This window comes from Phodopus roborovskii, unplaced genomic scaffold (genome assembly GCF_943737965.1).
Source record: "Phodopus roborovskii unplaced genomic scaffold, PHOROB, whole genome shotgun sequence".
In the NCBI taxonomy this organism is placed as follows: Eukaryota; Metazoa; Chordata; class Mammalia; order Rodentia; family Cricetidae; genus Phodopus; species Phodopus roborovskii.
In genome coordinates, this window is record NW_026126516.1 from 758,585 (window position 1) to 784,943 (window position 26,359).

A 26,359-nucleotide genomic window follows, 5' to 3' on the forward strand; every position below is an offset into this window, starting at 1 on the left:
CAAATGACATGATAGTCTAACAACTAAATTCCCTTAATGCAAGTTAAGACTGGTTTCACTGTGGCTCTGTAGTCCTTTACCACACAATATTTTACAAAATTAGAAGGAAAGATGGTGGGTGGGTGGGTGTGTGTGTGTGTGTGTGTGTGTGTGTGTGTGGTATCATCCTATCCAAGCAATGAATAAGCTACTTTTGCTGTGTGCAAAGTCAGCATTTTGAGCAGAGGAATTAACACTGTAATGTTAACAAGCTTAACATTTGAAGGATTTACTGATCTCTTAATTGTCTAAAAGGATAAGTTTCCCAAGAACCTCAAAAGCTTCCTTCCCCATCCCCAGGCTTTTCCCAAGGGACCATGACTAGTCTGAAGTCTTACCCAGCAGCCAAGGCTGTTCACCTGGTGGGCCCTCTGAGGGCTCCACCAAAACAAACAGGTGGATGACCTTTGAGGTGGATATACAATGACCACACACTTAGCAGGATTACTCTGGCTAAAGAACACAGTACCAAGAAGGAGCCACTAAAACTCTGCTGAGTTAACATTTAAACAATCATCTTCACTAAGGACCTTAATATCAGAAAGGCCAAATGCTTGGAAGAGGCCACTAATGTCCTTCTTGTGGCTCCAAATTCAATTTAAAATTGTTACACATATAAAGACAGAGCTTGGGAGAGAGAGCACACAAAGTATGTCTGGTGTTTTACACACACCAGATTTAGACAGGGTTTCTCTGCGTAACCTTGGTTGTCCTGAAACTCACTCTGTAGACCAGGCTGGCCTCCAGTGCACAAAGACCCGCCTCTGCCTCCCTGGGGCTGGGATTAAAGGCCTGCGCCACCAGTCTTCTTTAATACTTTTTTCTTTCTTTCTTTTTTTTTTTTTTTTAAGTGAGTATAAAAATCTCTTGAAGTGTTTTCTGAACGGTACATTAAAACAAATTATAAAATAGGGTGCCCTTATTCTCAGGGTAATGATTTCTTAAAAGGTCATGGGAGGCATGATGGGAAACAAAGAGCACCCCAATTCTCTTAGAACCCACACATGACCACCAATCTGTCACAGTGACCCCAGATTGCTGAGACACAGAGATTTCTGTGGATTCACCAGAAACGCTAGCTACCAGCTCACTAAGCCTGGCTCACAAATGATCACTTCCATTCTATAAAAGCTGCTGGAGCAGGAAACTTGGTAAGCCACCCTGCCTGGTGCATCCCATGACCTGTCCCTCATTGGTGCTGAAGAAGGGTCACAGTGTTTCCCTGCACCCTGGCTTGGACTAAGGCCGCTACTAATGAACACTACAGCAGGTCCACACTGACAACTTGCTACAATACTTTGCTGTCAACAGTTTGTGGAACATCAAACTAGTACTGGAATATTTCAATGCCACCAGTTAAGGTCTTCAAATGAGAAAAGTGTACTTCATCCATTGGGGAACTACTATTTAATTTAACCATCTGACATGGAGAAAAGCAAAAACAAACAAACAAACAACAAAAAGGAAATTTCATTTCAAAGTTGAGGGAAGCTGGCCAGATGGTTCAGCAGGCCGAGAAAGACACTTGTCACCCAACCTGCATGCACACCTATACAATGGGATTCAAGTTGGTGAAAACCCAGATCAGAATAAAGCATCAGAAGGCACTCGGACAGCATCTATGAAAATCATGTCTATCCTCTCATGAGAAAGGCCCCATCTGGGAAGGGCAATCATACATGCTAAATACCAAATCAGCCCCTGTGCTTTCCAGAATAAAAGGCAAAACATCCAAAACTAACAGGCCTCCCTCCTCTGAAGCCCATGCTTGCGCCTGACCTTGGCAAAGGTGTGCAGTCATTATGCAAGCTGATTTGGCCTCGGTCCCTGAACTCAGCCACGGGGACTGTACAAAGCCCATCTGAACAGCACTTCAAACTGAGGAAGGGCCTAGAACAAACACTAAATGACCAGGACACCCCTCTTGTGGCTCAGCAGATCCTACACGGACAGGCAGTAAGAAGCCCTGATGGTCAGCTCTTCAATGGTACCGTGACAATGACAGCGAAGTCCTCAGACAAACGTATGGTCAGGCGAGGACTGTTTACCTTCTTACAGCAAGAATGATTTGGGTGTACATTAAGATAATGAATAAACTCAACTCGTCTGTGTTTGGCGGGATGGTGTTTTGTTTTTTTACAACAGCTTGAGGAGTTCCCACGTGCCCCCATCCAGTTTCACGTATGTTAACATCCTACGTTACTATGACACATAAGAAACCAACACGTTACTTTCTGCACAGGGGACTGGTATTCCCTTTTTTCTGTCTGATGTCCCTGTTCCAGGGTCATGTTTCCTATGTAGTCACCATGTCTCCCCAGCCTGCTCTAGTCTGCACGAGTTTCGCAGGCATTCCTTGCATCTGATGACCTCAGCGGCTGTGAGGAGCACCAATCCCATGTTCTGGAGATGATCCAGGTAGAGGACAAAGCCCACAGTTGAGTTATCCCTGTGGTTTAAGGAGCTTATGGGTTTCAGCAGGAAGACCACCATTTGGCTTGGAATGTACACAACCCTTCCATCCCCCAAAGACCCACATGCTGAAGGGTTAGGCACTAGCTTGTGGGCTGGGATACCAGAAGGAAATTAGGTAAGGGGGTGGGGGGGTCAGCCATGATTTTGAAGGGGATTTTAGAACTCCAGGCCCATTCCTTCGTTCCTCCTCCCTCCCACTCTGCTGCCCTACTGTCGTGAGGTAAGCAGCCTCCACTAACAACCTGCCACGATGTTTGTTCAGGCTACCACTTTACTAAAGTAACACAGCCAGGGGACTATGAACAGAAATTGTGAGCCAAAGTCATCTTTTGTTCCTTTAGTTATTTACCTGAAATACTGTCGAAGAGGTAGGAGACTGGCTACACAACATGACATCATAATAGGTGTGCCTGCTATCTCCCACCACAGAAGAGGAGCTTAAAAATTATTTATTTTCAATATTATGCCTGCATGTATGCCTGTGCCATGTTTGTGTTCAGTGCCCACAGAGGCCAGAGAGGCCTTGGAGCGGCCATGTGGATGTTGGGAATTGAACCTGTGTCCTCTGGAGTATCAGCTAGTGCTCTTAACTGTTGAGCCTTCTCTCTAACCCTAGATGAGGAGCTTTGATTGACAGGTAGCATTTGTCAAGTTTGCTCACTATAAATATCCTTTGGGAGCCCTCTCTATAATCCACTCTTTGAAAGAAGTCCTTAGGAAGAACTATCCCCATCAATGACATGGGATTCTTCTTGAAGGGAAATACAGCTCATTTATTTCTATCAATCCAGGCTCCCAGACACTTGTTTTATAATTTGTTTATGATATAATTAACATCACTTACTCTGTTGTTCCAATTGTTCCAGTTGGTTCACAGAAGCAATTTTACGATGGTACCAGTGTCGTGAAACTCCCCTAATGTATTGCATTTTCAACACACCCATACTTTCTACTCCTTCAGAATGCTAAGGGTTGAACCACACCTTCCTAAAATTCTAATTTGTAGAAGTCCTAGGTCCCACTATCTCAGAATGTGACTGTATTTCAAATTTGTGTCATTGGGGAAGCTAAAGTCACGCTGGATTAAGGTGGGCTCTTACTCAAAAACGCTTAGTGTCCTCTTAAGAAAGACAAATTTAGAGAAAGTCATGTGAAGTATAAGACAAAGAAAGACAGGGGTGGTGCTCCAACAAGCCAGCGGATACCACAGCTAATCAGGAAGCCATCAGAACCAGGGGAGAGGCTAGGCAGATCTTCTCCAACAGCTCCAGAAGAAGCAAGCCCTGCTAACACCTCAGACTCCTGGCAACTAGGACTGTGAAGCAATATGTTTATGCTGTTTGACTCACTCAGCTGTGGTACTTTGTCAGGATGGCCTACGTAAATTAATACAAAGGCCAACAACCCCTAGCTCCCTGCATTTCAGGTAAAACACATGACTTGGTATAAAAAGAAAGAGGGTATTGAGGAGCATTCTAACAAAATCTTGGGAAACAGGTGCAGGTTGACATAATGCATTGTTTAGCATTCCTCTTGGATGTGAACAAGGTTTGGGGCAGTGTTTTCAGACGCCTTGATTTCCTCACAGAGCTTCCAGCCACCTGCATCGAAGTCCATTGCTGCTGCCAAGAACACCTGCGAGTGAGAGCAATAGCTGCCCTTCTGGTATAATCACCATCTTCCCAGCATGCCAAGCACCAGCTCTGGGGGGAGGGGGGGAGAGCCAAGCACTTCCCAGGCGCCCTTCACAGTGACTCCACACGGGGCTGACAATGATCCCTTGAGTCACGGCAGACCTGGCCAGATCAGGGTAACTCAGCATTTTGGTATCTGCTTATGACTGGCTGTTCCACCTTCCATCTTCCCAGAGTCGCGTCAACCAGTGGCCTGGTACATAGGAAGTCCTTGCCAACTATCGGGCATGGTGTAGCCTCAGTGTGATTTCACATACTGTAGACTCCCTGAGCAAACTCTTTCAAGGGCATGCAGACAGCTAGGGGCTTTCTGGAGTCAAACCATGGAAGAGACAGGCGGGAATCTCACCTGTCACCTCGCTCCCCATCCAGTGACCTCGATGGACTTGAAATCTAAGCGCTTGCATGAGTAACTAACAGGAAGCCACTGTGCCCTCCACCTTCAGTGAACTGGGGGAAAGGGAAGTTATTTTTACTGTAAAAACTCTGGTTCGTCTGCATTTTTATGCCCATGTTAAAACTCAAGGGAAGCCATTAGGCTATGCCCAGCTCACAGCACCTCTGGCCGGAGTATGTTCCACTTGCAACCCCCCCCCCCCGGGCTCTGTTATAATCCTTTAGATTATTAAATAATTGCAGCTTTCTCTTGGGGTCACATTTGGCAACTGTGTGGCCTATATGAGCCACTGACGCAACCCGGTGAATAACACTTACATTATTAACTTGCTAGAAGCAAACGGGTGTGACATACTTCTAGTGTAGAAATGAGGGAAACAAGGGGAGTGGGGGTCAGAAACTGCGGATATGGAAAATAGTTCAATAATTAGTACCAGGCTCCCCAAAACCCCATAGAGGAGCAATTCTTTACTCTGATCCCAGTTTCCATTTCAGGAGCGGTTGCAATCACAAGCAGAAAGCCAAGCATATGGCTTTGTCCTTCTGGACATTTCTACAATGTAGGCTAGGCTGCACTGGAAAATCCCATTTTTTCCTCCTACAGCTATATGACCTCAAGTTGTCATTTCAAATAAAGTATGCTTCCACTGATTTTTATGAACATAGACAAAAGCCGCTACAACCTTGGTCCCCTCCCACCACCACCCCCCACCCTCCCCAAGCCCCTAAAAAATACCCTTGTGAACCAACTGTAGTTGCTATGGAGGGTTATTTGTTTCTAAGGCAACAGCGTATATCTAAGTACTAATGGCCTGTCCTTTTGCCAGGCAACAAACAGCCTTGTGATGCAAGTGCACCTGTCTCGGCTACGCGTTACTATGGAGACACTCCAGTTGCCATGGCTACCATCACGCTAATCGCCTAGCAAAGGCAGACATACAGCAGTCTTCTCATAGAGCCCAGCTGCTTCCCCCGTCTCTTGCTGGAGACGGATTGTCTAGGGCCTGTGATGGAATGCACAAGAACTTCATTAATGCCACGTCAGAGGCTCACTTTGTGCGCCCTCCTGCAGAACAAACATCAGAACAGCAAAATCTGTAAGTGGACTGTAAAATTCTCCAGGCTTCGGACATCAGGCCATTCCCAATTAACATAAATGTCTGCTCCAGGGGCAATTCCTTTTAACTGGATAGTTACAAAAGTAACATTGCTACACGTCTTTTAGAATTTCTTGGTAGGGAACTGGAAAGATGGATGGCTGATTAAAAGCGCTGGCTGTTTTTCTAAAGGACCCAGGTTCAACTCCCGGCACTGACATAGCAGCTCAAACCATGTGTAATGCTAGTCCCAGAGGATGTGATGCCCTCTTCTAGCCTCCAGACACCAAGCATGCAAGTGTTACACAGACATAAATGCAAACAGAGCACCCAAACACACAAAGAAACAAAGTAACTTTCAAAAACTTTCTGGGTAGGGTTGACGACAAACCCAAGTATCATGAATAGCTGAGACTCCACACTTTGAAATCCGAAAGTCTTTGTTCTATACAGCCCTTTCTTCACACACTAGCATGCTTTTCAAATAGTGACAATCTACTTAACTCCCTCCCCACCCCCCCACCCCACATTATATGTTTGTAAAAACACACTCGTGACCTCAATCTCCTGACAAACAGACATGTGAGGAGGAAAAGTGGCCACTGGTCTCAAGGCAAACACTTAGTAACCACAACAAACCCATCACTCAGGAGCCTGTCTGCATGGAAACGGGATGACAACAAGCCAGAGAGCCTTCTCTCAACATCTGTATAGTCAGCTATGGGAACATGGAATCACCTGTTTGCCTTGCCGCTCTTATCCCAACAAAATATGACACACAGAGATATGGAAGCTGTCAACTTTCCTTTGTAAATGTTTCCACCTAGGAAGGCATTACCCTACCTACCGGGAAGACTCTGGAGACACACTCCGCTGGAGGAGCAGAAATGGTAAGGTTCCCAGGAAATACATCAATGGATGCCTCCTAATCACGCTTAATTTTTTTTACTCATTTATCTGCGGTTATGAAAATATCATACAGCCTACTAAATCAGTTTTAGAGCTTGATTCTTAAAGAATAACATAATTCCAGAAGACTTAAAAAAAAAAAAAATCGGAGAATCCAATTTACTTACCTTTGATAAGCCTGAGGGGTGGGAGGTGGGTGGTAAGGTGTCTTTTTCAAAGCCTGAATTAGATTTTGTCTATACTCTGGGTCTATGCACCACAATGACCCTTTCCCAATACTCTGCAAAGAAAAATTAAAATGAAAACATATCAATACAGTATTAGTAATTATATTATATTATTACAGTATTACATTAATACAGTACCGAGTATTTGATAGTAGGCAAATATATAGCTACGCTATAGTTAGTCTCAAAAGCCTGTTATTCCCAGACTTGAATGTTGTCCTGGCAACAGGACACCATAAAATGCTTGTCGCTGTCTTTGCACTGAGTCAGACACATCAGATGAAAGTGTTGCCACCAGATCATGCTGACACAATAACACAATGCTCATATCTGGACTACCCAAACACAAGAATCCTTATTTCCAGTATGAATTTGGAAGAAAATACACATTCTTTTCCAAAAGTCTACAATTTGGCTGGCATTCATGCTAACAGCACCGAGACAACCTCAACTCTCCATCTCTGCTCTAAAAGCCCCAGCTGTTTTAAACCGAGTTACACTGGTGTGATCTTACAGAAAGGTAAAGTAACCCACTCACTGATTTTGTTTCCCCCTAAACTTGCTCACAAAAGAACATTTATGCTTGGAATGGAATTTATAATTGCCTTCCTCCAAGAAACAAAAGACTTCAGGCAGCAATAGCAAACCTAAGCCAGAATCCAATGTATTTTTTTATTTTTATTTGTGGGGAGATGGGTCTTCAGTTCACAGCTATCTGATCCAGTCTCTAGGGATCTTCAGAAGAAGTCACACTTTAAAAAGTGTAAATTGGCTAAAACTGTCCCCTGGGGTGGGGATAGGAAGGGGAGACTGGAGCATCCCCTGAAGGCCACTTTTCCACTTGTCTGGGGGCAACTGGTCAAAGATGAGCAGATTGCTTTAAAATGGGTGGGGTGGGCCTTAAATGGTACCCCCTACCCACCCAACAGCAGCTTTCACTTCCCTGCTTTCAAGTGGGCCAGCATAGCCAAACCATTTGATAAGGTCATTTGTAAATATTTACTGCTTGGGAAAGAAAAGAAGCTAAATTACCCAGTCCTACATCCACCCAACACACACTTCCCTAGCAGTTTCCCTCATTGTCCTCCACAACTCTTCTCCAGGAAGCCTGGTGGTGTCTTCCAAAGTTTAGAAAAGCAAACAAGAAAACCTTTTAACTAACACAGGGAGAAAAGTACAAGAAAATCCCTCCAAAGGACCACTAAAGAAAGCTGAGCTGTTCCAAAACTCTTTGAAGAATACTTTCTTTTAACTCTTGTGTTATCACTTCACCAAATAGCCGTCTTACAAGACTTATGCATTCACAGCATGTGTTAAAATAATTCCCAAGGCTCAGGACCAGCAGTGCCAACTAGAATGAACTGTCTGCCGTGTACTGGGGATGAGAGGGTCCTACAAAGCCATGGCCTTGCACTATTTTAAGTCTGGCATAGTTGGAAGAGTTTGGCCCAGCCTTTCCAAGTAGAGCAGGCCCTGAATCCTCCATCTCTTGCTACGGAAAAAGCTGCCTGGTGTAGCTTAAAGCAAGCCATGAGGCGAGGAGTGGGCAGGTGTGGGGAGTTATCAAATTCCACTGAGTAAAAGAAGCCACCAAAGCAAGGTAGCTCTTCAGTAGCCTGATCCTCTCTATCAAAGGCACCCCCGGGCCAGGGAACCAGCACAGCTACCGGGAAAGCCATAACCAACATGCAATAGAAACACTTCTGCAAGGAGATGGTCCCAGCAGCAGGGGCCTAAGGGCCTTTGTTTACTTGATGGATTTCAAGGCAGGGCAATTTAATCTTTCACCTGAAAACACCCACAACAATGCAATCAGCCTTCTGGGGTAAGCAAGTATAAGCCAGGAATGTGGTTCTCCCAATCCCAACTCAAGTATCCTGCTTACGATGCTGTGATACTATTTAAAGATTAGATGGAATGAATCCCAGATTTGTGAAGAACAATCCCCCAGTAAGTGATCCAGCTCCTGAGAGGAAAGTTCAAAAAACCAGTCTGGGCAGTCTGCAGCCACATAACCATTCCTGTGTGGCCATGGACAAGTCCCGGTGCCAGTCAGAGTCTTTGCTCCCTCACTGGTGAGAGACAGGCAAACTCAGGGATGGTATGATATAAAACCCTAAAACAGTGGCCATGTCTGCAGGTACCAGAAAAGTAAGTGACAGGTTAAGGTACAAAAGAGATCTTAACAAAGAGACATGCCTGACTAGACATGTTCCATTTCATTAAGTCTCATGGGTTTTTTTAGTTCAACAGTGTCACGGTAGGGGTTCTTGAAAACTGAAGGGCTTCACATGTGTTGTGGTCTTGGCTGAAGAGTAAGTTGGTAAGATTCTTAGTATTCTAACCCCCTGTCACCTCCTAGGCACCACATACACCAAGCTCTGGCCACTCTAACTTCTTTATTTAGGAAGCAAACACCACTGACAACCCACCCAGCTTCTAGAACCTTCCTTTTGAGAAAAGGATCATGATCACCAAACTGACATTTCCAAATTTAGCAATCTCAGGCCTTGGCTCCTAAGAAATCCTAAGTTCCTCCTGTGGACTCCACTGAGGTCTGAAATTGCTAGTACTTTACATTTTAGGGAATTACATCGATGTTTTTCCGACCAAACAGGCGCTGACTGAAAGATAGTAAGATACATTAAAATGCAGCCATTCTAAAGAAGAACTCAGTGCAATGCTTCATGGGAATGCCCCCATGGGGGCCCTGTCAAGGCCTCTGATGGTTTTGAGGTAAAGCATCAAGTATAGACCTTGGGGTCCGGGGCAGTGGGAGAGGCCAGCACACCTCATTTCCAAGCCTTCTCTCTTTGGTTTCACGTGGCGACTCATGTGGTTTGGTTAAAAACTTCTGGAATGGAAAGGTACAGGGAAGAGAGTGTGCTCAAGTTTTAAAGGCCAGGAAAAATTATACTGAATGCCTCATACAGAAGGGGGTGTGATTTGATTATAGTTGTGTAATAAGTCGGAGTCAGAGCATTTATGGAAATCTCTGCCTGTTGTCTGAAGACAAGAATGCAGACCTTTCTAATGGAAAAAGCTGTGAGGCTCATGCACCATAAAATGTTAAAGAATTCAAAACAATAAAACATGTCACTTAGTGGTACATCTTCATTATATACACACATGTTTGTACATGTGTTATGTGACTGAGTACACACAGACAGACAGACAGACAGACACACACACACACACACACACAACCATACCCACAACAGAGTGGGAAAAATTAATGAAAAATGAGATTGTTTTTATATCTTTTTAATTAAAAAGTACCTGAGGAGACACTGACAACTCCATTGATGATGACGATGATGATGATAATATACAAGAGAAGAATGTTTGGGGCGGGACACAAAATGAAATTTGCCAGGAACAAGTCTGTTATCCCCCAAACTTGTGGACAAGTATGGGTGAAGGGAACCTTCTCTGCAGACTCATTATTACCACACATCCATGGCTCTGCAAAATGCACTTAGCATCAGCCTGAGATCCATCTTTTCAGGTTCAAATTCCTTTGCTAGACAGCAGAGAACTGCTGAGGAAAGGCATAATATGAGAGAGAGAGGGGGGAGGGAGGGAGGGAGAGAGAGAGGGAGGGAGGGAGGGAAGGAGGGAGGGAGGGAGAGAGAGAGAGAGGGAGGGAGGGAAGGAGGGAGGGAGGGAGAGAGAGAGAGAGGGAGGGAGGGAGGGAGGAAGAGAGAGAGAGGGAGGGAGGGAGGGAAGGAGGGAGGGAGGGAGAGAGAGAGAGGGAGGGAGGGAAGGAAGGAGGGAGAGAGCGGGAGGGAGGGAGGGAGGGAAGGAGGGAGGGTAAAGGTAATTCACTGTGAAAAGGGGTCAGAAAGGAACAAGGATGCCAGGGCCCTGCTCCATCTCCATCACTTTGCTCCTTACCCTAAGACAGAGTGTCAAGGCTGGCGGTTGGTCGGCAAGGCCCAGCAGCATGCCTTCCTCATTCTCACAGAGCCAGGCTAACTGGTGGGCATAGGCGCACGGCTGTCACTTATATGCACGCTGAGGTGTGACCCCGCTTCTTCATTCTCTGACCAGCTGGGCCATCTCTCAGCCGGGGGGGGGGGGGCATGTTTTAAAGTTTTTTTTTTTAAACTGTAAGCCAAGATCATGAAACCAATGTACTGGATCACAGCTAGGATTGTTTGAAAGGAACAGAATAGAATCTAACAGAAAAGAGCAGGAATATCTCTAGTAACATGCTGTGAGACGTTTGTGTGTTCATATGTACAATGCGTATGTGTGTTCTGGTCGCAAGGTCTAGCTGGGGTCTGGCTAATAGTGTTCTGCAAACATTGGTCTAAGACAACAGTGGCAGGGAATTTTAGGACTACAAACAACACAAAAAAAAAAAGGTGGCTGCCTTCATGAGGCTTATATTCATTGCAGAGAGGAAAATATACATGGTGGAAAAGTGAGCAGCCTGGATGGGGAAGGTAAATAAGAGTGACGAAGGTGACTGCTGTGTGAGGGGCCTGTGGACTGGAGGTGGCATGGGGGCTCGCACAGGGAAGTATAGATCAGATCCAGTATCCAGGTGTGATGCCCACAGGCAACTGAGTCACGTAAGGGCAGAGGAGGGCGAGCGGGAGGCTCAGGGGAGGGGGCAGGGGGAGGGGAGGAAGATGAGCAGGAGCAGGGGAAGCGGAGGGGGGGGGGGGAAGCAGCTTCAGGATTTATTTTAGAGAACTAGATGGACATGAGATGGATTCAAAGTGCCAGGCACAGGAAAGCAGCCGTCTGGTCTAACTAACCAAGTAGAAGACTCGAGGCGGGAAAACCAAACACACTGTTGAAAGCAAAACCTTTGTCCCTGTCTATTAAATGTACCGGCCATGGCATTGGTAAGAATTTACTGGGGATAGGAATGTAGCTCGGTTGGTTCATGAATTCCCCAAGCACTGCATTCGATCCCCACCCACCCCCATCCCTCCCCCTACTAAACAAAACCAGGTGTGCTGCTGGACACCTGGGATCCCAGCACTGGGGGGGGGGGGGAGACGCAGAACACCAAGGGATCGAGGTCTCCCTTTGGTACAGAGCTTGAGACCAGTGTAAACTACAAAAGGCACTGTATGAAAAAAACAAAAACCAGAAGGCAAAGGGGCGGGGAGGAGTGGGGAGAAGCCCTACTGAACAGCACTCGGGCTGTCTATCAACCCTCTGCTGTATCCTCACTGGCCATGAGTGCAGGAGGCAGGTCTGAGTGGTCTGGCTTTTGAGGTTTGTATTGTCAAGGGGCTCCTCCACAACAGGGTTTAGTAAACTTTCTTAAAGGGCCAGAGGGAATCTCTCCATCTTTGAAGTCCAAGGTCTCTGTTGTTGACAACGCCACAGCTCCACCCTGGTAACCATGACAAAACAAAAGCAAGCAGAGATGTAACCATCAAGTGTGCTTCAAGGAGGCTTTGTGTGCAAAGCCTCAGGGCTCAGCTGACTGCCCACTGCCCTAGACACCCACACTTGTATTCAGGGTCAACTAAAAAGCCTTATGGCTCTGGGAACGGAAGGGCCCAGGTAAGAGGGCTTCTGGGGTTAAGAGATTTAGGCTGGTCCTTCTGGATTGGGTGGGAGGGCATCAAAGGGGATCTAAGTCAGATGCTCCCGGGACAGGAAAACGGGGCACCAGTAGGGAGGAGACACAGGGGAGATGTACAGGCACACACTGAAAGTCATGCTCATCAGTAATGATCATTACTGGGGCTGTGCCTTGCTGCACTGTGTACCTGTGTAGAGCACTTTCTACTTCTTCCCCATCAAACTATGTCCCCACAGGGCCTTATCATCCTGGGTTCTGTGTTTGTGTTGTTACACATAGGGCCACCAATGGCAATGATTTTTCTGGTCCATGGATCTGTAAAGTTAGTGAGAAGCATATCACTCAGCAGTGTTTCAAAGGGTAGACTTTGAGCTTGGTTGTCACGGAAACTAGAGTCCTAAAGACTGGAGTCCAAGTTTTATTTCAACTTCTCAGCTGTGTGACCCTGGGCAAGATACTTAACTGCTCTGAGCTTCAATTTCCTGGTCTATAAACGGGACTGGTATGACAGCATCTGCTTCTTGGGACTGTGGTTAAGGATGAACGAGACAATACTGGGCTTGGCACATAGCAACAGCACAACAATTACCAGTTCCTGTTACTATGAAGGCAATGAAAAGCTAAATGGCCATCTTGTCAACCCTGTGCTTCAAAACAGTTACTGCCCAAGAGCAGGTAATTGTTCCAATTGTGAAATAATATAAATCTCATATTCTCTCTCTCTCTCTCTCTCTCTCTCTCTCTCTCTCTCTCTCTCTCTCTCTGCTGGCTAAATGGTTAATCACTCACTGTACAAACATAAGGGGAATTTGGATTTCCTAAATCTCCACAAATGTGGGGTGGGCACGAGGGCTTGTCTGTAACTCCAGTCTCGGAAGGCAGAGGCAAGAGTAATTTGGCTAGGGACAGTAGCCAAGTCACCATACCAGAGAGCATTGGGTTTAATGAGACCTTACCTCAATGAATAAAATGCAAAAACACTCATGAATGATTTCCAAAGTCAATGCTGGGCCCCTGCATGCATATACTTGACACACATGTGCCCATACGTATGCAAACATGCACCCACACATTCACATATACATGTGAAATGAAATGCCATCACACATGTTCTGTTTGTCCATTGGCCTAACAGAAGCATTGGGTATAAGGTGCATGGAGATGGGAGGGGAAATGAATGGATCGAAGTAGAACAAAGGAAAAGAACCAGCCAGTCACAGTGAAGACCTTGGGGCCTGGGGACCAGGCAGGAGTTCTGGGCTTCCTATCAGAGGTCTCTTATCCCAAGAGTAGCCATGCAGCCCCTCCTGGTCAGGGTAAGGAGAAGTCTGAATGAGAATACAGCAGAGGACAGAGGTGGGAAGGGCTGCAGACCCAGGGGTAGGATAGGGGTGGGTGGTTCTGGGCCCCAGCGCTCCGTCTAGGGAGGTGTTCTTACACACAAGTTGCAAACCACAAAGTTCACTCATTTGTCACCAAGTAATGGCTTTCTAGAGGGGCCTTGACTGATGGCTTTTATCATGTTATCACACCTTACAACATGCACAAACTTTGCCCAGGTTCAGAGAGGCTGAAGGCCTTTTGGACCAGTCCAGCTCATTTTACCCTGGTAGCTGACTAATCTCTGGGGACTACTAGGCTTACAACACAGCTTCCTATACACTCAGCCTGGTTCTCTGCCTCTCTCCAACTCCTGGTTCTTCCTCATATACAGTCCAGTTCACACTCAACTCCTCAAGTCCCCACTGGCAGGCAGCTGGGGAACAGGCAGGGGTTTAGTGGGTGGAAGTGTCCCCCTCAGAGCCCGGGGCCCATAATAACTGCAGCTTGCACTGCATGTGGACTTAGGGGACCGTATCCCCATCACACACTCTTCCACAGCCTGAGCAAAGTGTGTTTCTTCGGCTCCCTTGGAAGCAGGCTACTTTGCATCATTTGTACAGGACAATAGGGCAAGAGATGCTGGGCAAGGTGTGGAGACCCTGAGGAGGAATCCATTCCCCTGGTGCAGGACCTCTAGAGGAAGGCAGGTAATAAACTATAAAGGATAACCTATGCTGGCTAAAGGAGGCTACAGGACCATCGAGCAGGGAAAAGATGGGGCCTGAGGGAGGAAAACCTTAAAACTGCAGAGAGCACGCGTACACACACTCAGCTCACACCTCCAGTGGAATGCTGGCTACCCACAGCCCCTGCCACCAAGGCACTGATGGCCCCTGCTCTCTCTCTCTGCAGCGTGTACCTCCAAGGTTGCTACAATCTTCCAGGAGATTAAGGGGCAACCAACTCATGCCTATGTGTTCATAAGTGGGGGCCAAGAGTGAAGCCAGAGCTTTTCTGAAGAACATTCCAGAAAGGAGGGTCCCAACAGTAAGGGAATACACCTGTGCAGTTCCTGCCCGTTCTGCTAAGATGCTGTGTTCCTTTGTGGAGGTTGGGGGACACCACTTGTCCTCTTGGATTACATTTCTCCACCCGCATCTCAGACACAGTCTCCCTAACCCTGACTGTGACGAAGGCATACGCGGTGCACCTGGCCCCACACCCAGCCCACACAAAGCAGCAAGTTCTTTTCACGTCTCTGGGAACAGCAGAAGTTACACAACACCGTGGAAAGGAGTGGGGATGGGACAGAGAAAGGTCACTCTAACAAAGGACCATAATGTCCAGATGTGGGCCTCAAGAGACAGGGAGGCGAACCAAGAAGAAACACTCGGCGCAGGACACACTCCCAAGAGCACTTGCGGTTGGTCTGTCTACAGTTCTGTTGGCTGCGGTGTAAATACACTGGGGAAAAGTTTCACATTTCAAAACCACTGGGAAAATCAACTCGGAAATTAGCCAAGGACATGAAAGACGGAAGCAGGAGGGAGGCGAAACAATGGCCGCAGAGAATTTTCTTCTCTAGAAGTCAGTGCGCCTCCCTGTAACCAACAGGCAGATATTCTAGAAGCAGTAGGTTAAAAAGGAAACATTCCAGCTGGGCGGAGTGGATCACATCTTTAATCACAGAAGCAGGTAAAACTCCCTGAGTTCAAGACAAGCCTGGTCTACATAACAATTCTAGGGCAGCCATAATTACATAGAGAGATAGGAGGGGGAGGGAGGGAAGGCTATCTTTCTCTCTAATAATTTGAAGAGGTTTGTTTTTACCAAAAATGGAGGGGATAGGAAAGAGAAATGCTCACTTCTCTCACTCAACACACTGTCCTGAGAGCCAGGATATTGCTGTAGGGAGCAGGGAGACCAGCCCCTCAGCAAGGCAAGCAGGGTATCTGGTCTCAGACAGCCCCAGGGCAGGATATTCCAAATTTGCAGACATGAGTCCTCTAAGTAGCAGGAGAAAGATGCTGCCACCCCTGCCAATAGACATGCTATGACTTTAGATGGAAGTCACCTCTAATGTGTCACCCTGTGCCATATGCAGATGCATGAGCTCTGTGCTGACTCCACTGTCTAGCTCCTACCTCATTCAGAGGCTCCCTCACACCCCTAACCGAGACTTGTTCACTGCAGGTACCTGGCTATGTGGTGAGAAGTGAGTAGGAATTCTTTGACAAGCGCAGTATGATGATTGCAAACTTTCCGTTTACAGTGAAGGTGTGTGTGTGTGTGTGTGTGTGTATGTGTGTGAATCTATGCAGGAAGAATCAATAATCTCCTTGCATTAACACTTAAGTAAAACCAAAATAATATCAAGATTTGACTAAAATCAAATTAAACTCTAGCAAGAATCCATCCCATCCTGCCATTTGTCAATGAATGACATTGCCATAGGGTAACATCAGACCTATGAGATCACATCTACACACACACACACACACACACACACACACACACACACACACACACACACACACAGTAAAATAAAGACTGGAAAGATGGCTGCATGGGTAAAGGCACTGATTGACACAGTTGATAAACTGAGTTCAACCCCTGGTCTCCATGGTAGGAGGAGAGAACTAAGTCCCTCTTGATGTCCTCTGACCTTCACACAAACTCACAATAAATAAAGAAATGTGATAAGAATGTATGTACTATGGGCTGTTCTGTTCTATGTACAGGTGTTCTCTTTTGTACTAAACTTAACAATCCTTCTTGCTATACAGCCCAAGCTGGCCTCAAACTTGTAAGCAATTACAAAGAGGACAAATAGTGAGATAAAGACCGATGTTTGAGGGCTGTTAGATGGCTCAGCGACTAAGGGCTTGCTTCCTGAAGACGAAGAGAGAACCCACCGGGCAGCGGTGATGCACACCTTTAATCCCAGCACTCGGAGGCAGAGAGGCAGGCGAATCATCCTAAGTTCAAGACCAGTCTGGTCTACAAAGTGAGTTTCAGGACAGCCAAGGCTACATAGAGAAACCTTGTCTTGAAAAAAAAAAAAAAAAAAAAAAGGTGGAGAACTCACTCTTACAAAGTTGTTCTCTGCTCTCTTCACACGCACTGTGACACACACATCCACAGATCACATACACATAAAATAATAAACTCTACAAAAAATTAAGTCAGTGTATCTGACTGGCTTTGTCATGCTACGCTTGTTGTTGTTGAGAAGGTAAACTGACTTAAAGCTAAGCGCTATGAAGAGTAAAATTCAGCGCTCACCCCATCTACTCATAAAAATCCTGGTTATTTTAGAACCTAAAGACCCAGGAAAGGATGTTATAAAGAGCTGGATGAGGGGAGTGGTGAGGAGCTGGGCTCTGGCTGACTCTGCATTCTGTCCCACACCTCCACCAGCATTCAGGTGACTCAGAAACTGCAATAATATTTTATGAGAGCAATTACAGCGGCTGGAGTCTGACATACACAGACACCCCTGAATAACACAGACACCCCTGGATAGATTACAACCAACCCTCCCAGGGCCACTTTATCTTTTGGTTACCCATAGTTACTCATTTATTTTTAAATGTTCCAGTGTGATCTTATCTAGTTGGCACATATAACTTGATCACCTTATTTCCAAAACTACAAGTTGCTGGAAGCACCCGGGCATGTTCTAAGTGCTAGTGACAGGCGTGCAAGGCAAAGGTGAGCAGTACACGTAGTGCCTTTTGCTTTACAAAAGAAACAAAAAAACAAAACAAAACAAAACAAAAAAAAAAAAAAAAAACCACAGCACCTAAGCTCTGAATCAAAGTCATTGGGTTGTGTGCTTGTCTTCAGGAAGGGTCATGGCCCACTGGTAACCACAGGAGGCACACCCTCCTTCACCTTCACCAAGACCTTCCTGGGAATTCCTGAGCTCTGGATCCAGCTTTTTGGGCCACAGCATCCTGCTAAACTACTAATGCCACTTTTAAGGGGAAATTGCCTTTCCAGTGACTTTAAGTTCCAGCCCAGGCATTCCAACAGTGAAGGACAACCTTCAACAGTGTGTGCATATGACCTCACATGTGTGGCATCATGCTATAAACACAGCTCTGAAACCACCCCGGCCCGAGTAGAGGAAAGCTGGAGAGCCAAGCTACAGGCAAATGTGAAGAGATTCTTCCAGTTCTTCTAAGTCTTGGTTAAAATGGATGAAGCCAAGTTAAGGAGTTAGCTGCCAAGCTGCCAAAGTAGGGATCAGAAAGGCAGGCAGCTAGCCCCAAACTTCTAGGGGAGAACATGAGCCTTAGCTATGGCCAAAACATGAAGTGGAAGAGAATAGATGAATCCTACAGTTGATCCGCTCCCTTACCCAAAACACCAGTTCGCTTGGCCCTAAAACAGCTCACCATGCACCGACCAAGTGTAGAGGCTGAGCTTAAAAGACATCACATGCTGGTCACCTACCTCCAAAACCTCCTCTGTCCAGGGCACGCTTTATCTCCTAGAGGCCTCTTCCGGAGAATTTAAAAGGCAAACATTCGCAAGCCCCACTATGTCCACAGTCAGGAAGTGCAGGGGGATGAGCATTTGTGTGTAGTTTGTTTTCTTCTTTTCATGAAATTTAGTCCCAAGCCCTGGGAACCAACGGTGCCTCTCTCTCAGCCTGACTCTTTTAGGGTGAGTTTTCCTACTTCATTAGTCTAGTCAAGATAATCCCAGCTGGGTGGTGGTGGCTCTTGACTTTAATCCCAGCCCCCTCAGGAGGCAGAGGCAGGCAGATATCTGAGTTTGAGGCCAGCCTGGTCTACAGAGAGAGTTCTGGGATAGCCAGAGCTACACAAAGAAACCCTGTCTCTAAAAAACGATCAACAAAACAAACAAACAACAACAACAACAAAATCCCTCACAAACTTGTCCTGAGGCTAACATACAATAAATATCCTTCCACAAGTGTGCCAGGAGGCATGACTTCCAAGTGATTCTAGATCCAAGATACTCGGCAGTATAACCTTCACTCCCCCTTGAGTTTTTGGTGTGGAAACCTTACCATTCACATGGAGATTCACTTAGACTCCAGGTGCACAATCTGTGAGATCCTAACATGGCCAGACCAGTTGGACAACACACCGGTTTGTCAATCTCTCTGAGCTCACTGGGGAACTCATAGCAACTGGAGGTCCTGCAGGCTCATCCCGTTGACAGACAGCTGCTGATCACTCCGGTTGCCCCCAATGACTAATGGGAGGCTGGTGAGAAAGGTTTCCAAAACTCGGCCCACGGTTCAGATTATCTATGAGAATGCTATGCAAGGAGTACTGAATGCACTCAGTACATTGCCAAGTCAGTACATCTCAGCCCTGCTCACAACTCCACTGTCGATGAGGGTGGCAAAGGGACGTCACAGCAGCCGGGCGGTGTGCCCAGTGCGCTCTTGAGCATCCGACATTGGTTATTTCACTTAATTCTCCCAGCCAGCCTACAAGGTGGGGAGTGTCGGGATAGAAAGTGAACCTGGGACCATCTATCTGCAGAAACGCCACCTCTCCTTTTATAGGACAAAGTCCGAATGAACAGTGATCCCGTACCTCAGGTGAACCTAAAAGACTCCATGAAGCAATCTGAGAAGGTTTTTATTTTAAACGATTTATTTATTTATTTATTTATTTATTTATTTATTTATTTATTTATTTTGCATGCATCCTTCCTCCTGCATGTATGCCTGCAGGCCAGAAGAGGGCACCAGATTTCATTACACATGCTTGTGAGCCACCATGTGGGTGCTGGGAATTGAACTCAGGACCTCTGGAAGAGCAGCCAGTGTTCTTTACCTCCAAGCCATCTCTCCAGGCCCCTGAGGTTTTTAAAGCATTTACAGCTACAAAGTCCAAGACCTGTAAAGAGGGAAACCTGGCCCAGTTCATGATCAGCAGAGGTAGTGGCAGGGTTCAAAGCTGCAACCCTCAGGACAGCAATTTGAGAAATTCCAGATTTACCAAATATTTCCAATTATGCCTATATGGCTTCCAGGGCTCTCACATTTGCATAAAGGGCTATCCCAAGATAAACCACTTCTCTGAAGGCTAGAACAACTTCTGCCCTGTTGCAAGCTTTCTGTATTCTCTTGGCAGGAAGATGTGTGCTGCAAAAAACAAAAACAAACAAACAAAAAACAACCAAACAAACACCCAGAGAAATGGAGTAGAGGAAGCCAGAGCCCACTATGGTTCTTTCAAACTTTGCTAGACTTACTAAGGGTAGTGGCACATACTAGGCTAATGCCAAACTAGAGAGGTAGAAGCTAGAAGACCAAGAGTCACATATCAAATTTGAGGCTAGCCTGGGCTACCTAAGATCCTGCTTCAAAAAATCCTAAACTGGAACTGATTGGCTGGGGAGGCAGCTCTGGCTCTAGAGAGCTTGGTGTGAAATCCTGAAGGCCTATGTGTTTGATCCTTAGCACCCACATACAAAGCACAATCCTCCTGTTGAGCAGGCAAGGGACAGGGAGGATCCCTGGGTTGTTGGCTAGTCCAGCAGGATCGCTCACCTCCACACTCAGTGAGCCCCTATCTCAACAACAGGAAGCCCCAACTGCTATCCCTGGCCTCTGCACACATCAGGTTGGGCTGGTGGTTCAGCAAATAGACAGCTTGTAAATTCACATCCTCAGCACCCACCTTAAAAAGCTAGGTGTGACCCGAGTATGCAAGTGCCTGTAACCCCAGTCCTGGGGTAGGGGGTGGGCGGGGTCGGGGAAGAGACAGGAGAATCACTGGGCTTGCGGGTCATTAGTCCAGCTTGAGGTTTAGTGAAGAACCTGTCTTAAAGGAATGAGACAGAGTGACAGGGCAGGACGCCTGACATTGTCCTCTAACATCAGGGCTTGTGTATCCATACAGGTACATGCATGCACGCACACATACACACACACACACACACACACCACACCAAATAAAACCCCATATACACTACACACCACACACACACCTACATACACTACATGTCACATAGTACACACACACACACACCACATCCTGGACACACACACATACACACACACCCTACACCAAACCCCCAGATTCATTACACACTACACACAGACACCCCACTTACTCCACATGCACACACAACACCCAAATCCCCATACACTACACCAAAGACCCCCCCCTACACACCCACACACTGCGCATGAGTGCTCACGCACGTGTACACACACACACACACACACACACACACACACACACACACACCACTCAGCTCTCAGGAAAGGGCTCCACGGCCTAGGGGAGTATGCACACACAACAGTAAGGACAGGAAAGATGCTTTTGGTAAGTGCTTATACTTACAAATGAATGCACAGTTGCAGTTTTCAACCTTGCATGAGACAAAGGGCAGAAACGCCCTTGGAGTGTTCTGACTGTGCAACTTAACCTACCCTCCACATCACCAAGAGACCAGCATGTCTACTTCAGCGGGCTCTTCCTTCTGTGGCAGCCCTAAGAACATCCTTCAGCGTGTGGACATCCTTCATGCTCCAGGACAGAATGTGGTTTTCTTACCATTTCAATAAAAGCTTGCTTTGATCAGTTAGCTATGGTGTTTGACAGTGTCTGTATTGTTTACTTTATTAGAACCAAATGCTCCCTGAAAGAAGGAGGGGCTTAGATCGGCTTGGAGGGTACAGTCCCCTGTGGTGGGAAAGCCATAGCAGCAGGGTCATGAACCTGGGGCAGCAACCACAATCAGGGAGCAGAGAGTGAAGGCTGCTGCTCAACAACTCCCTTTCTCCTCCTTACGGAGCCCAGAGACCAGTACATGGGATGCTGTATCAACAATTCAGATAAATCTTCTCATCTTAATTCATCCACTCCAGATAGTCTCTCACAGGCCTGCCTACAGGTGTATCTCCTAGGTGGTTCTAGGTCCTGTCAAGTTGACAATCAATATTAGCCATCACAGGGTCCCACCCAGGGCCAGGGTCACCTAGTACAGGAAGTTCTTCTTAGAATGAAGGTGCCCATGATTCACAAAAGCTGTCCTGTCCTTTCTCCACAAAGCCAGCCCCGCAAGGAAGGAAGGGAGGAAGGGAGGAAGGGAGGAAGGGAGGAAGGGAGGAAGGGAGGAAGGGAGGAAGGGAGGAAGGGATGTCCTTCTTCGGGAAAGACACTTTTGATCTTTGTACCCTCTTCCAAGCACGGAAAAGTAATTATCAACTACTTAAAAAGAAAGACTATCAGAACTTATCTGATAAGAGTTTGGGGTTCTGAAGCTTTTTCTTGGGGTGGGGGTCATACACCCAAGATTGATTTCAAACTTGCTATGTGGATGATGATGACTTGACACCTAACCCTCTTGTCTCCTGCCTCTGGAATATAGGTGTGTACCACCATACCTGGTTTATAGAGTGCTAGGTATTAACCCTGGGCCTTCATACACACTAGGCAAGCATCCACCGGCTGAGCTAAATCAACAGGAGTGGAAGAAAGACCTTTAGATATTAATAAGCCCCTACCATGGCCCACTTGACTGCTGGGTACCACACTCATCCCATGCAACTGTGACTAAATGTATCTACCAGGTACTCAAGGCATGGGGGAGCATCCTACCCCATGATGCATCTGTGCTGGACTTATTCAAAGGGCCCAGCAGAGCCACCTGCTCCCTTCCTACACCAAGTTGACATTAAGATAATCCATCTACAGGCTCCCTTTCTCACTGTCTTCCTCTCTGGTCCCTCTAAAGGAAAACATCAGTGAGCCACTAGAAGGGGGGAGACAGGAGGCAGGAGGCAAGACATCATCCCATACTTGGTCCTATTGGGCACAGCCGGTTGGCTGCAGCTGCTTCTCAAGGTCATGGTCCCTTCCAAGCACTGGGAAGCTCAGCTACTTTCTGTCTTCCTTTCCTTTTTTTAACCCCTTCAGACCCACAGGGCAAGAACATGCCCTTGCCTCCATCCACTTCCCTCCAGGATGAGTACGCCATCCCAAGCTGCATTCCGATATGCTTGTCCACAGCTGTGAACTAGTCTTTATCAAATTCTCATCAGTTACTTCACTTTAGGGAGCCATCAATCTCCTGCCAGGACTGTGACTGACAAGCTAAAAACAGAATTGATTACCCTCGAGTTTTTCTCTGAGAATCTACATGTCACAATGGGTACCTAGTCATTCCTATGCGATTTCTTTAAGTCATGGACAGGCGGAAAAATAGGTCATCCATACTTCTGTAATAATTTACTATGCGGCATACCTTGGGAGAGCAGAACCGTCTTCTTATAAAGAGAAGTAAGCTGTGGTGCATGGAACTCGATTACAGAATTAAAGAAGTATGCTGTTGCTAAAAATACCCTGCAGGATTCCTTTCTTAGGGCATCATCCATTGCTGCTATGGTTCTGAGTCGTTCCAAATGCATATAAAAACTGCACCCAGAACACACGGCTAAGTGCACAACAACGCAGAACACACGGCCAAGTGCAGCAGAGCTCAGACGTGTGGGACACAATGGCAGCCGCTGACAAAAACTCTTACCTGAGGCACTGTCCAGAGTTAACTGCAGTCAAAGGGTCTGAGTTCATCTATTCTAAGAACACGGTTCAATCATGCTTCCTAAGAACTGTTCAATCACACTTTGTAACACTCAGTCACCTCATCCTGAAGATCACAGATGCTCTGCTGTAGGTCAGGGAACTGGTGGGAACTCAGAACAAGACTAAAACCTCCAAGTGTAGTGTACAATGAGCTGCTTCAGGGTGTGTCTATCTGTCTGTCTGACTAAGTCTAAGAAGCAAATAAGCTACTTTCTCTTTTGCAGTGCAAAGAATGGTATCTAGAGGCACATGCCAAGCTAGTCCTCTACCACTGACGGGCATACTCTATCACCCCAGTGATATACACCCAACAATCCTCCTGCCTCAGCCTCCCCAGTGCTGGGATTATAGAGGCAGGCACCACCACATCCAGCTTACTTTTTAAGACACTGAAGGCATGTTTCAGTCAGGGCTTTGGGAGGACCAAGGCTCTGAGTCTTAACCCGAAGCCAAATGATTAAGTGCAGGCTCATAGAGGGCTTCCTGGGAACCCTAGCTTCCCGCAGTGGGTGCTGTTAACTTCTCAGGGTTGAGCCTGTTGGTACAAGCCCTCAAGTTACAACATTTTACACCCAAGTATTTTGCAACCAGCATGAAGAGAAGGAGCTTGTCTGTGGAATGCCCTTTTTCCTGGTAAAGCAGGGTGAGAATTATACAGGACAGCCTTAGACAGCCTTAGCCTTCCTGGAGGCACACACCATGTGTGGACAGTGAACACTGACCAGTGTTCCCTTAACTCATCTGTAAGCCTTACAAAAGGTGTTTCCCTTTTCTTCCCGCAGGTGTGTGTGTGTGTGTGTGTGTGTCTGTCTGTCTGTCTGTGCATGTGTGTCTGTCTGTGTATGTGTGGCGGGGATTTGCATGAGCATGAGCATGTATTTGCAGGTGTGTGTGTGTATGTGTGTGTCTGTGTGTGTGTGTCTGTCTGTGTGTGTGTGTGTGACGGGGATTTGCATGAGCATGAACATGTATATGCAGGTGTGTGTGTGTGTGTGTGTGTGTCTGTCTGTGTATGTGTGTGGCGGGGATTTGCATGAGCATGAACATGTATATGCAGGTGTTTGTGTGTGTGTGTGTGTGGTGGGGATTTGCATGAGCATGAGCATGTATATGCAGGTGTGTGTGTCTGTCTCTGTGTGTGTCTGTGTGTATGTGGCGGGATTTGCATGAGCATGTATATGCAGGTGTGTGTGTGTGTGTCTGTGTGTGTGTCTGTGTGTATGTGGCGGGGATTTGCATGAGCATGAGCATGTATATGCAGGTGTGTGTGTCTGTCTGTGTGTGTGTGGTGGGGATTTGCATGAGCATGGATATGCAGGTGTGTGTGTGTGTGTGTGTGTGTGTGTGTGTGTGTGTGTGTGGCGGGGATTTGCATGAGCATGAGCATGTATATGCAGGTGTGTGAGCCCAGGCTCTCATGGGGGTGAGAGAAGGATTCTAGCACTTGCTGACTTTTCTCCTAAGACAGGAACTATGCTGGTAGCCAGCAGGCCACGCCCATTCTTCTGTCTCCTCCCTCACAGCACTGGAGTTGTAGGCTTACATGACCACGCCTGGCTTTTTAAGATGGGTACTGGGTACTTGAACTAAGATCCTTTTGACTATACCTCTTATCCACTGAGCCATCTCTCTTGTACCCCTGTTTCATTTTTGCTCATGATCAGTAACAGAGGCTAGCACGCAACAGGTGTGTAACAGAGCCTCCAATCTTTCAAATCCCATGTTCCATAGCAGAACCGAAGGAAACCCAAAGTTGGTATTTCTTCACATGTATGCTTTGATTTTGACACACAAATGTTTGCCTATTCAAACCATAGAGAAAGCCCAAGACACATGACAACACAAATGGTAGTAATAAGACACCATGAGTACACACAGACAATGTGAGCGCTCATCAGGACGTGAAGCACTGAATGAGTACACAAACCTTCACGCCAGCTTGTAAGACAAGTGTGACAATTTCACAAACAGTTACACATACATTATTACATGGGCCACCTAACAGATTCCTAAGGCCTTCTCAAGTGAATAAAGTCCTAGGTCTACAGAGAGACATGGTCCAGAATGTTCCAAGAAGCTTTACTTATAATATCTAAAAACTGGAAACAGTCTAGGATCTACCAAGAGGTGGACAGAGACGGATATCACAATACATGCACATCAGAGTCCCCCAAAATGCAGAACTGAACTATAAGTCCACACAGGGACATTGACCATTTGCAAAATCAAAACAAAACAAAAATGCTGGGTGAGAGGGCTCAGTGGTGCAGATATGTGGGTACACATAACAGTCTTACTACTCTCGTGTGTGTGTGTGTGTGTGTGTGTGTGTGTGTGTGTGTGTGTGTGTACACTATGGAGTGTGCAGGGCAGTTTTCAGGAGTCAATTTTTCCTTCTACCATGAATGTGAGTACCAGAATTGAACTCTATCAGACTTCTTTACCCTCTGAGCCATCTCTCCAGCCCAAGTCAAAACATCTCCCCTGAGTGAAATTTAATTATATATATAAGTAAATTATGTCCCAATGGACTTGATTTTAAAAGATTTTTATTTTATTTTAATTTTTTTTTAACTTTAGGAGCTAGAGAATTGGCTTGGTGGCACACACCAGTAATCCCCAGAATTAGAAATTGAAGGCCAGCTTGAGACCCATGAAACACACACACATATACACATATACACATACACACACACTTTAAACAGTATATACACATATATACATATATACACACATATATACACACACATACACATATACACACATACACACACGCGCACACACACACACACTTTAAACAAAAAGAGAATAATAAGAGATTAATAATAAGACTTATCTGTTCCATGTATCTGCACCACTGAATGATTTTGGGTCTTGAAGTAGAAAATGTAAGATAAGCTCAGGAAACACGTAAGTAGGTAAAGACTAAAAGGGACATGTTCAAAGGGCATAAAATGCAGCTTGAAAGGGTCTCATGGGCCAAATTTGGGATAATTTGAGCATCAAAATAATGGTTGCAATTGATTATAAAACAGTGACTGAAGAAAACCCCATGGGT

General features: G+C 46.3%; 1 protein-coding gene across 7 annotated transcripts in view; it reads right to left on the minus strand.

Annotated features, from left to right (window-relative positions):
• The window catches only part of Foxn3 (forkhead box N3), a 355,035-nt gene that overhangs the window by 140,130 nt on the left and 188,546 nt on the right, over positions 1 to 26,359 (minus strand). For all 7 annotated transcript variants that reach the window (XM_051196447.1, XM_051196445.1, XM_051196449.1 and 4 more), the window contains one exon: positions 6,778 to 6,890. In XM_051196447.1, coding sequence (XP_051052404.1) covers positions 6,778 to 6,890 — 113 coding nt within the window. The remainder of the gene's footprint in view (positions 1 to 6,777; positions 6,891 to 26,359) is intronic.